The sequence below is a fragment of the Myxine glutinosa genome, chromosome 2 (genome assembly GCF_964187855.1).
Source record: "Myxine glutinosa chromosome 2, kmMyxGlut1.1, whole genome shotgun sequence".
Taxonomy (NCBI): Eukaryota; Metazoa; Chordata; class Myxini; order Myxiniformes; family Myxinidae; genus Myxine; species Myxine glutinosa.
This window is the reverse complement of record NC_136262.1, coordinates 132,397,310-132,409,890: the sequence shown is the minus strand read 5'-3', so window position 1 is coordinate 132,409,890 and position 12,581 is coordinate 132,397,310. Positions and strand designations below refer to the sequence as shown.

At 45.4% G+C, this 12,581-nt stretch overlaps 1 protein-coding gene across 1 annotated transcript in view; it reads left to right on the top strand.

Moving 5' to 3' along the window:
• Positions 1–12,581, top strand: part of LOC144890801 (zinc finger homeobox protein 3-like) — a 42,990-nt gene that overhangs the window by 29,680 nt on the left and 729 nt on the right. Inside the window, exons 4-6 of the mRNA XM_078772638.1 lie at positions 5,484–5,598; positions 6,070–11,469; positions 11,638–12,581. The exon at positions 11,638–12,581 is cut by the window's right edge and continues 729 nt beyond it. Of these exons, the coding sequence (XP_078628764.1) occupies positions 5,484–5,598; positions 6,070–11,469; positions 11,638–12,581 (6,459 nt within the window). The remainder of the gene's footprint in view (positions 1–5,483; positions 5,599–6,069; positions 11,470–11,637) is intronic.

Sequence of the window (12,581 nt, the reverse complement as noted above, 5' to 3'; positions counted from 1 at the left end):
GAGAGTTTGGTGAGCAGAGCGGGGTGCCAGACCGTGTCGAAGGCACGTGATATGTCGAGGGAGACAGCTCTAATTTCCTGTTTGGCATTGAGGACCTCCATCCATTGTTGAGACAGCAGAAGCAGCATGTCCAGAGTAGAGTGCCCTGCTCTGAAACCAAATTGATGATCAGAGATCAAGCCATTGGAGAAGAGGAAAGATTTCATATCCGAAGCAATGATGGATTCCATGACTTTGCTGATAATTGGGAGAAGGCTGATTGGTCTGTAATTGCTAGGATCTGTTTTTGCACATTTTTTGTGCAAAGCGGTGATGTTGGCTGATTTCCAAGCAGATGGCAGTTGACCTTGAGCAAAAGAGAGGGTGAAGAGAACAGAGAGAGGGTGAGATAGAGCGGCAGAGCAGGATTTTAGGACCCGTGGGCTGATGCCGTCGGGTCCAGTTGCAGAATCAGAGTCGAGGGTTGACAGAAACTTTTCCACCTTGTCAGGAGGAAAGGACACGGAGTCCAGGAGCAGCAGGGTATGACTGGGTATGGTGGGTACAGAGAGGGATGGGTTTGGGACACAAGATTTAGAGGCAAACACAGAGTTGAGGCATTCAGCTTTTTCACGTGCGGAGTCAGCTGTGTAGCCGTTTGAGGTAAGGGAGGGGATGGAGGGGGAACAAACACCAGAAACGGATTTGACCAGACGCCACCAGGATTTGGAAGAGGGAGACAGATAAGAGAGTTCGGTCTTGAGAACGGAGAGATATTGTTTCCTGGCTCTCCTGAGGGTGGACACACACTTGTTTCGGGTTTTGTGAAAGGAAATGAGATTTCCTTCCGTTGGATTTGCTTTCCAGGAGACGAAGGCAAGTTGTTTCTGGGCAACAGCCTCACCACAAGATTCCGTGTACCATGGACGGGAGGAAGGGTATGACAACTGAAGACGAGATGGGATAAATCTGTGCATGAGAGAGAGCAATTTACTTTGGAAGAATTCCCAGGATGAGTTGATGTCAGAGGTGGTAGAGATGGGAGACCAGTCCAGATGATTGATGGCTGCTTGAAGACCGTGCCAGTTGGCCTGAGTGAAATGCCAGACTCGTCGACGCTGAGCAGGCTCCCTGAGGATGGTCAGAGAGATGTCCACTTTAACAAGGACATGATCAGATGATCCGATTGGAGCAGAAGAAGAGCAGCAGACATTTTCAGAGAAGTTAGTCATAACCAAGTCCAGAAGAGAAGATGTTCCGTTGACTGAGATCCGGGTCGGGAAATTGACAGATTGTGTCAGTCCCAGTGAGTCGCAGAAGTCCTTTGCTGAGGAGCCATGGCTGGTGAGAGAGGTACCCACACCCAGCCAACTGGCATGATGACAGTTGAAATCACCACATATGAGGAAGAGAGAGTTGGGATGAGTAGATAGAAGTTGGTCCATATTATCAGACAGCGAGATGTAGATGGAGTCATCACTGTTTGGTGGACGGTACAACACACATATGAACAAGAGGTGGGAGCGAAGGGGAAGCCGTAGCCAGAGGTATTCCTGGGGGTGAGGTGGAGAGAGTGCAGTGCAGGGCGAGTGAGGAAGAGAGTTTTTGATAAAGATAGCAACCCCACCTCCAGGACGAGGCTCAGGTCTATCATACTGGAGGAGGGAGTAGCCCGGGAGAGATACTAAGGAATCAGAGACATCATAAAGGAGGAAAGTTTCTGTTAAGCAGATCACGTCTGGTTTGACAGAAGCAACCTGTATGGAGAGATCAGTTAAGTTTGAACGAAGGCCCCGGATGTTTGAGGTCCATACCGTTAATGAAGAGGAAGGGGGAGCATCAGATACAGAACAGGGGGGAGGAGGGGTAGGGTAAGATGTGGAAGAGGTGGAAGAGGTAGGGAGAGCTGTTGAAGGTGTGTCAGAGATTTCAGAATAGCTCGGAGAAAGGGAAGGATGGGGCGGACAAAAGGTTTGATGGTGATTGGGTGAGGCACAATGAGGTGTTATTTGAGGAGGGGGAAGAGCGAGGCAGAAGGTTGGGGGAGATGGAGGTGAGAGTTGGAAGGGGGAAGAAGCGGGGAGGACGCTTTGAGGAGGGGGAGTGAGAGGGGGGAAATTGAGAAGCAATGAGGGTGGGGAGATTTGAAGGGGAGGGGTGAGGGGGGAGTTTGGGAGGGAAGGGACAAGGGGAGGGATTTGAAAGGGATGGGTGATGGGGAAGATTTGGAGGGGAGGGGTTATGGGGAAGATTTGGAGGGGAGGGGTGAGATTGGATTTTAGAAAGTGTACGATTTATGGGAAACGAACATTTATTGCAAAATGAGCTTCTTGTGACCTTCGAGTTAAAAATACGTTTAAGGACGCTGGATGGAGGATGGAGTGCAGGAGAGTTTAGGGAATGTAGAAAAAAGGCACTATAGGAGATGGATATTTTTTTGGGGATGAATTGATTTGGTGAGCAAGTCGAAAGCAGCCTTTTAAAGAAGAAGAAGAAAAAGGTGTTATAAAATATGACGGAATACATAACTTGAGGGGAAAGTGTAAACATTGAAGGTTAATAACAGTGAAAACTATCTGGGGAAATGGGGGAGAAACACGTGGTCGAAGAACGAACGAACGAATAAGAATGAATAAAGGAATGAGAACAGAGAAGGAAATGTATTTTTTTTTTTTTTGGAGTTGAGATTTACACAAGGAAGTAGGCTATGGGTGAAAAGACTGGGAATACAGAGAACGAAAGTTATTGGATCACAAACGACGGACCGCTGAGAGAAAAACAAAGCCTCAAGGTTGTACAGTGTACACTGTACAAGGCCTCAAGACACGACACGAATTAACACGATTTTCAATACAGGTATGAAAGATTTGCACCGAAATTTCGGCAGTTTAACCGCCGAAATATTTGAGTGAAAGGCAGAATCTTCTTCTTCAAAACAATGGAATATTGACAAACATATTTCTCACTTTGGTTTATCCTGACAGTCTTGCAGTAAAAATAAATTGAGAGAAAGGCAGAATCTTCTTCTTCAAAAACAATGGAATATTGACAAACATATTTCTCTCACTTTGGTTTATCCTGACAGTCTTGCAGTAAAAATAATTATCCAGGAAACTAACAAAATCATACATGACGCCATAAAAACGCCTTCCATCACTTCTCAACATCTTTTTCATTCAAACGTGACAAAAGTTGTTTTTTTTCCTCGAAATGTTATGGTAAAAGGCCCATTACATTGCAATCACCCACCAGGAATGTTCAAATGCATGCGCAGTCATTGCTATACACGTCAACCTCGCAGCATCGGTATCGAGACCAGGTCACGCCATCAATATTAGCGATCATTACCCCGTGCAGGCAAAGCGAAAAGCGGGGTTAAGCGTTTAGTTCACTTCTGGCCGTCGACAAACAGCACTTTATGATAGAGGAACAACTAGATTTCAATTGAATGTTGTATTTTGAACACGAATCAAACATGAATCGGAAAACAAACCTGAAGTTTAGCAGTACTTTTGATTGAATTTGTCCCAATCACACATGCGCAGATAGGAGTGAGATCAATTTTAAGTGGTGAAGCCATCCTTGTCCTTCCATCCGTCGGTCCGGCAAAAATGAAGAAGAGCCTTTCTAACCCTCCGGGTTTAATTCTAAAGGGTTGAAAAATACTTATGTAAATTCGGTATTTCTGCATTTCATTTTTTATTTTGTAAAAACTAGAATATAAGACCCGTCGCTTCGCTGATGGAAATACCAATCTTTGCTGCGATGGCTAATCCATGGGGGGGGGGGGGGGGGGGGAGTGGAAGGATTATTGGGAGATCCTGCTCTCCGTGCAGGGATAACCAACGTCACGTGTTGGTATTTGCAGTTTCGACACGCGTGGCCATGTACCCATAAAAATTAAAAACACAAATCTTGATCACAAACATTCCCGGGAGTTACCAGAATCCACCGTAGCCGGATTTATTGAAATCCGTTAATCCGTTCTCAAGTTATAACGACAAACGGACAGCCAGACAGACACAGCTCCTTTTATAATATATTTTTCCACTTCTGAAAGTGGAAAAAATAATCATTTTTTATTTCGGCATTTTTCGGTTAGGGTTAGGGTTAGGGTTAGGGTTAGGTTAGGGTTAGGTTAGGGTTAGGGTTAGGGTTAGGTTAGGTTAGGTCACAATTTCATTGGTCATTTAGGCTTTTCCACTTTCCATTTCTAAAAATAAATTCCCACTTTGATATTATGGGGTATTATGTGTAGATCAGTGAAAAAAAATCTCAATTTATTCCCTTTTTCATTCAGGCTGAAACACAACAAAATGTGAAAAAGTCAAGGGGTGTGAATACTTTCTCATGGCACTGTCACCATCTCAACGGAGGGCCATGCACACTCCACCTCCAGGGTACCAACCTACTCCGAGATCCTCTAGACATTTATCCAGTGCTCTCAAGAGCACCGTTACCATGGTACACCACTAGGAGGTAGTCTGAAAGTCTTGGCAAGTGTAGAGGCTGTGTACCGGAAGGAAGGGCTTACACACTCGGCCTACTTTTCGCTCGCAGAGCTATCTGGCAGCCGTAGCGAAAAAGCAACGAGTGGTAAACCACATCGCACCCTACTACATACAGCACCAGACACGTACACCTGCCCTGTGAAAAAAACAAAACACAAGCACTGTCTATCAGTGGGATACAAAACGTAAACTGTTCAGCCTGGTGGAGGTATGCGCTCTATCGAGTACCGTTGGAGTTTTTTTGTTGTTTTCTTGTGTACAAGATCGAGGCTCGTGTAAGAGCTAACATTAATGACAAAAAACAACAACAACAAACGGACACATAAGACATATAATAAAGGGAGCGGGAGACAAGATGTGGAGAGAGGGGAAAGCACACAAGTACAACATTTGAGAGCAGGGACATCGAGAGATCTGTGGGAGGAAGAGGGCTTGGGGGAAGGAGGCGTGAGAAGGGGGGTGGGGGGGGGGGGTGGTTGGAGAGATATATAATACACGGACACTGCTAGGACTTCCAGGAAAGAAGTCGGTATTTCAGAAAAGTTAATGGTTAATATGGAGTTAATAGTGTAACGGTGTGCAAATGCTTCCTGAGCAGCAAGTAACAGTTGCTGCTCAGGTGAGGGTGAAACTGCTGCAACTACCTGGGGTGTCAACCATAGTATGAATGCATCGACTCAAACATCGAAGCCGTGTTTGGATATATTGCATGGTAAATGCTGGTTCCGTTTTGCAAAACCTAGTAAACCCATTTATTTAATAACTTCTGGCATAAACAAAGATCCCAGCGATGAAGAAGAGTTGATGTCGGGTTAAGACCTTGAACTGCCCTCATATTTACATTGCCTCTTGTCTCAGTGTGTCTGCTGTTATGATATACGGTTATGTCCAATGTCCCATGCAGGATGAAAAAAATCAGCTCTAATTGAAATGGGTGTCTGGTCATTGCATTTTTTTATCAATTTCAACCATGTTGTTTGTTTCTGTATGCAGATGTCGTTGTCAAATCCTGGCGGATCACTGCATACCGCACACCTTTCCACACATATGAACATTGCAAATACTCCAACCGGCTCATTTGGGAATGACAAGGCAGCAAGTCAAGCAGGTACATGATGATGGACCTTTCGTGTGGTACTATAATAAATTGGCCAGAGCACTTGAATTCTAAAAATGCGTTTGGTATATAAAACCTGTGAGATATGAACATAAATGACGCAAGACTGTAAAGGAAGTACACGCATGCCATTGTGAATTGAGCTTAAACAGTATCCGTCACTGTCTTGATCGGCTGCAGCTTTACAGCAGAATCACTTCTGCATCCAACCATGTGAATTTTTTATGCAAGGTCATTTAGGCAGTCACTGTCACTAATGGATTAGGTGACTCATGCAGTAAAAAATTAATGGGATGCGTGATGCCGACCTTGCTTTCTGCATGAAGATGAAATTGTATGCTTTTCCCCTTCATGAAGAGAGTTCAATATTTATTTATTTATTTATTGAGAATTTTAATGTTTATTATTTGAATTATATTTTTACATGTTGTATGCCTTCTTTGCTCCCTGTGTTTCATGCAGTTGTTGACAAGACTCAAAACCTGGCAAAGGCAACAACATCTCACAAGAAAGCTGAAGCAGGAAATGGAATAGTGACAAGTTTGTCTGCAGAAAGGTCTGCAACGCAAACGATCTTCTGTGACAACCCCGGTAAGAGCACCTGTGCAGAAAGCAGCTCTAAGAGACAACAGCTACCAGTTTCAGATCGACACTACTACAAGCATCGCTGTCTGCAGTGCAGCCTTGCTTTCAAGACACCTGAACGATTGCAAACACATTTGCAGTATCACGTGATCCGTGCTGCGACGTCCTGTGTGCTCTGCCAGAAAAGCTTTCGTTCCGTTCTGGCACTACGCAAGCACCTCGAAGCAAGCCACCCTGAGCTAACGGAGGTTCACATGCAGCAGCTTTGTGGCAGTCTACAGAGCACTAACAGTGATGTTCCTATTCATGCTGAGGTTTACGAAGAGGCATCGTCACCCTGCGTTGAGTTTCAAGATGAGGAGATTGAAGGGGAAAATAGCAAGTGCAGCTCCAGTGAAAACAATAATGGCGCGGACAATGCTTCAGGACAGGATGATGGTACTCCTGATACTTTTCAGGCCACGTCGTCACCTCAACAACCTTCAAGCTTTGCCACGGAAAAGTTCCTGGACCCAGGCCGCCCATTCAAATGCAATGTGTGCAAAGAATCTTTCACGCAAAACAACATATTGCTCGTTCACTACAACTCTGTGTCACACCTACACCGCCTCAAAAAAGCCATGCAAGACGGCTCGAGCGCAGAGGACGCGAGCGCCAGCAGCGGTGCCAACGGACCAAGCAACCATGTGGATCACAGCAATGGCAATAACAACAAGCCGTACAAGTGCAGTACCTGCAATGTAGCCTACAACCAGAGTTCAACGCTCGAAATTCACATGCGCTCTGTGCTGCATCAGACACGAGCACGCACCGTAAAGTTAGAAGCCGTCGGTGTCGGGACCACCTCCACTGAAAACGGCGCATCGTTGCCGTTGCATAATGGTTTCAGAAGTTCAAATAGTCCTGCCTCAACAACTTGCAGCAACAGTGAAAGCACATCATTGTCGAAGGAGTCAGGAAAAGACGGCAAGAAAAAAATTGAACTTCCTGCAAGAAAACCACCGCAGCAGATACAGTTATCTCAGCAGCAGTCTTCACAAGCTCATGCACAAGCACATTTCCAGGCCCAGCTGCAAGCACAGGCAAAGCTCGAGTTCCATCATCAAGCAGCACTGTTTCAGTCGCAGCTTTTTAATCCTACTTTCATTCCTCCCTTTAATCACTTTAACCCGGATGCTCTTTTGCAGCAGCAACAGAAACAACCTTTCTTGCTACCATTTTACATCTCTGGAACAGAATATCAGCTAAACACAGACTGTGGTGTATCCACCACTCAAACCACTGCTCCAGTGTCCACATCAAGGGCAACTACTCATGCCATTCTGTTGGAAAAAGATATGAATGGGCAGTCACAATCAGAATCAATTCAGAAGCAACAGCTGCAGTCGGTAGAACAAGATAGTGTGTCCGAATTCACCAATAATCCAAAAAATGTATCACTTTCTGTTGACGAGCAAAGCTTGAAGCAGGAAATGGAAAAGGCGAGCCCAGTTAAGGAAAATAGAGAGCTAGTCAATATCCCGAGGAATGAGGCAAAAGACATTCTTCAGGTTATAATGCATATGCAAGAGCTATGCTTGCCTCCACCACGCATCCCATTTGCTTCTCGTGCAAATGCTACCCGAGCACTTCTTGAGAACTTTGGATTTGAGTTGGTCATTCAGTTTAATGAGAACCATGAATGGGCTCAAAAACAGGTTCAAAGTAAAGTGAACGAGGATAAGCTAGAGTGTATCACCTGTGGCAAACACTTCTCACATGTCCTTATTCTCAAAAGTCACGAGGAGCACATTCATGGGCATCTTTTACCTTTCAATGTGCTTGAATGCTATGCCAAACAGTACAGAGAGACCTATGACAAGGTATACCCAGTGGAGATATCTGAACCACAGAAACTGACATCACTTCCACTCTTACCACCCCAGCCTTCGGCACACGACTCTGCTGAAGCTGCTTCTTTACCTATTCTACCACTACCTGCGATGGACTTGTCCCAACAGCCTACACCTTCCCAGCAGGTTCCACAAAAGCAACAACAGCCACAACAACACCCACCAACACCTCCTAGTCCGAGTCAACAACTTCATTCAGGGATGCTACAAGCACCGTCATTAGCCCTACCTTCGTCACCGCAACCTCATCCTGGAATGCCACAACCACCATCATTAGCCCTTCCTCCCTCACATATGGAGTTATCTTTGTTTCCTTCGCTCATGATGCCACCAATCACATTACAGTCAATGCAGTCTGGACTGGTTGTCTCCCCTGTGACATCAGTAGAAACACTGCCACCACCACCTCAGCTTGCTGAATTGTATCAACAACAGCTTTCTGATGCCACCTTCATGCAACAGCAACAATGTCGACGTCCACGTACGCGTATCACTGATGAACAGCTTGTGATCCTTCGATCTCACTTTAATATTAATAATTCGCCAAGTGATGAGCAAATTCAGGAGATGTCTGAGTGGTCTGGGCTCTTGCCAAAAGTGATCAAACATTGGTTTCGCAATACACTCTTCAAGGAAAGGCAGCGTAACAAAGACTCGCCCTACAATTTCAACAACCCACCAACAACCTCATTGGATGAACTCAAGACCTCGGAGACACAATCTATAACACCAGAGCCTGTGATATCGGACCATGCAATGAATCGTAGGTTATCACGAACCCGCTTCAGTGACCACCAACTCCGTGTTTTACAGGATTTCTTCGATGCCAATGCATACCCGAAGGATGATGACATTGAACAATTTTCATCGGAGCTAGGCTTGGCAGCACGAGTCATTGTGGTGTGGTTCCAGAATTCACGGCAGAAAGCACGAAAGAACTATGAAAACCAAACAGAGGGTTTGGACTCGGATATAAAAGAACATCAAAGCGAATGCTACATTCAAACGAGTAACTCAAGTTACCAGTGCAAGAAGTGTGACAGATTGTTTCAGCATCTATTCGACCTCGTTGTACATCACAAAAAGCACTGTTTCAAAGTCAATGATGAAGAATGTGTGAAGGATGGAAACGTAGAAGACATGGAAGAAGATTTTGAAGAGATATCATTTGGAGAGACGGTGACACGGGGACAAATAAGCTCATCAACTGTGCTCTTGCCTGAAAAAGAGAAAAAAGCCGAGCCTTGGGTCAAAGACTCATTCATTAAAATTGAACCAAAGGGAGAGAAAATGGATGAGAAACCAAAGGAAAGGAAAGCACTTCAGTCCCTTCAGGAAATAAAGCAGCCCCAAAACCAGGAAGTAAACAGGCCACTAAAACCAGCGTCTCTGCAGGCTTCAACAACCAACACCAATTCTTCTTCCCTTTCCAATTCTTTTCAGATGTCTCAGAAACCCCACGACCAAGTTAATATAAAATACCAGTGTGACCAGTGCAAGATGACTTTCCAAACCTGCGAGGTGTGGCAAGAACATCAGCGGCTCCATTTCCTTGCTGCTCCGGGGCCTTTTGTTCCCCAGTTAATCGACACTCAACCGAGTCTCGAAACCCCAATGCTTCTGTTGGATCCAGTAAAGTCACTTATGAGTGGTCAGTTCTTGCAAGGTTCTAGTTTTGGTCACGGTCAATCTCATGTTCCTTTTACATCGTCTTCAACACTGCCATGCTCTACAGCTGAAAGCACTAGTCAGGTGTCTGGATCTACATTGGGAGTGATGAAGCGCAAGCTTGAAAACTCGAATACGAGTCAAGATGAGGTGGATGGAATCAATGGTGGAGGTGAGGAACCACCAAGGGACAAGCGCTTACGAACAACTATTACCCCAGAACAACTTGAAGTTCTCTACCAAAAGTACTTGTTGGATTCAAACCCAACACGTAAGATGCTGGACCATATTTCTTATGAAGTAGGGCTAAAGAAGCGTGTTGTGCAGGTATGGTTTCAGAACACACGGGCACGTGAACGAAAGGGCCAGTTTCGTACCGTAGCTACATCTCAAGTGCATCGACGCTGCCCATTTTGCCGAGCACTTTTCAAGGCACGTACAGCCCTTGAAACTCACATCAAGTCACGCCACTGGTGTGAGGCAAAACGTGCTGGTTACAGCTTGGCTTGCACACCTGGTGCCTTCCTGACAGATACTGATCCTTCAGGATCTTCAGCTTCTGCTGGGGATAATGAAAGCCAGGATATAGAAATAAATAAGTTGAAACCTTGCGATGTAACATCACGCCAAGAGGATTTATCATTTTGTCCAAGCAAATCACTTGACTTTCAACTGTTATATGGTTGTAGTGGAAGTGGTGGTACCAGATCAGAAGGCAATGATGACTCTCAAAGTCCAATTGCATCATGTGCTTTTTCTACTTATGAACAGAGCAAGACTGACAATGATGATGCATCCTCAGTGAACACAGCCATCACAGACATTACAACTGGTGATGAGGGGCACAATGACAACGATGGCCTGTATGACTTAAAGCCACCTGAACCTGCTGCAACTACACCACTTACTGACCAAGGCACAGATGACCGTTCATGGACTGCTCTGACCAGCTCTACCTTAGACCTCGGCTCACAAGACACAGAGCTTGAGTGTAGTGCCGACCGCAGTGAAACATCAAGTGATGCTGACCCAAGTTCTCCTTGCGTATCTTTGAATAACATCACATCCACACCAAAAGCTGATGTAAATTGTAACAACAGCTGCGGAGAGCAACGTGGGATGAAGCGTTTTCGAACTCAGATGTCCAACCTGCAGTTGAAACTTTTAAAAATCTGCTTCTCTGACTACTGCACACCAACACTGCACGAGTGCAAGATGTTGGGTAATGAAATTGGCTTGCCAAAGGGCGTAGTCCAAGTGTGGTTTCAAAATGCACGTGCTAAGGGTAAGAAGTCGAAAACGAGCCATAACAAGCAGTTTCTGCTAGAGCAACCAGCCTATGAAGCATCGAAGGCAGAGTGCATGCTGTGTGGCATCAACTACGACGCTCAACTGTCAGTGCGGGAGCATATTTTCTCAGTGACCCACATTGCAAAAGTGAAGGAAAGTGCGGGCTGGCCGCAGGACCATGAGAAGGATTACCTAAACTCTGCAAGTTTCCGACAGGTTGGGGGGCAGCAGGATGTGAAAAGCTTGAAAAAATCCAATGAGGCACTTGGCCTTTCAAAATCATCAATTGTACTACAGGGTTGTGATACCTCTCAGATATCTTCTGCAGAAATGGAAACTTCTGTGGCGGACACATCACCTTCACCCATAGAACTGCCAGGTATTGGCAGATCTTCATCTTTGACTGGATACTCTTCTCAAATCACTGGTGAGTAATATTATTGGTGTGTGAGCTTGCATGAAGCAGTTTGTGCAAATACGTAGTGAGACCTCTTATTTTACTACATTTTAGTTCCTTCCTGTTTTATCTAAACTTTATTGACATCTACCCTTCCCCCCCCCCCCCCACCGCCCCCCTCTCCCCCCTTCACCTTAGCTCTACCCTCTTCAAATGATGGGATGCTGAACCCCCAAAATAAGCCATTGCCTTCTCCGGGGCTAAACTCTGCAACCATACCTGGGAATACAGTAGCCACAGTATTTCCGCATCGGCTGGAGGAAACTTCTGAGAAAACAACATCTCAAACGACGCCATTACCACAGAAGCCTCATCAAACAGCTCAAAGCTCCAGTGAAAAAAATATACTGGAAGAGAGAGCACAAACACACAAGGCCGAAAGGGCATCGACAAGGAAAGAAAGTGATAATTTCTTGAGATCTCCTACCAGCATGCAGTCAGTATCTCACGAACCAGGTATATATTTCAATGGCAAAGTAGACCCGACTGATATCCATACTTTACACCCTGCTCTGGCAGTTGATCAGGTGGCTTTACTTGGTGGTCAGTTTTTACCACACATTGTGTCTGGATTGCCACCATATTATGCACACCAAATGCCAACAGGAAGTAGTGCAGGGTTACCCCCTACTTATGTACCACCATTTTTCGGTATGGATTCAGGTTTTATTTCGTACAGTGTAGCACTTTCACAGGCAGTTGCTGCTGGCTTGTCCCCAGGAACACTACTTCAGCAGTATCAGCAAAATTTGCAGGGAGTACTGCAGCAGCTGCAAACACAACAAGCACAGAAATTGATACCTTTCAACATGGGTTCTGTTACAAATGCCACCAGAGCCAATAGACAAGATCGGTCTCCTGAGAGCCAATTTAAGAGCAGTGGGAGGTTGACGGAGAACAAGGCAACTGATTGTTTGGACATATTTGTTGTGACGGTAGTTACAGGGAAGCCTGGCGTCTCGTGTCGTAAGTGTCAGGCAGTTTTTAGCGATGCAGATTCAGCATTGGCCCATCAGAAATCCCTGTGCTATTTAGGACAGACACCAGTGGATCTTAGTGAGACCCTGACGTGGCTGCCACCA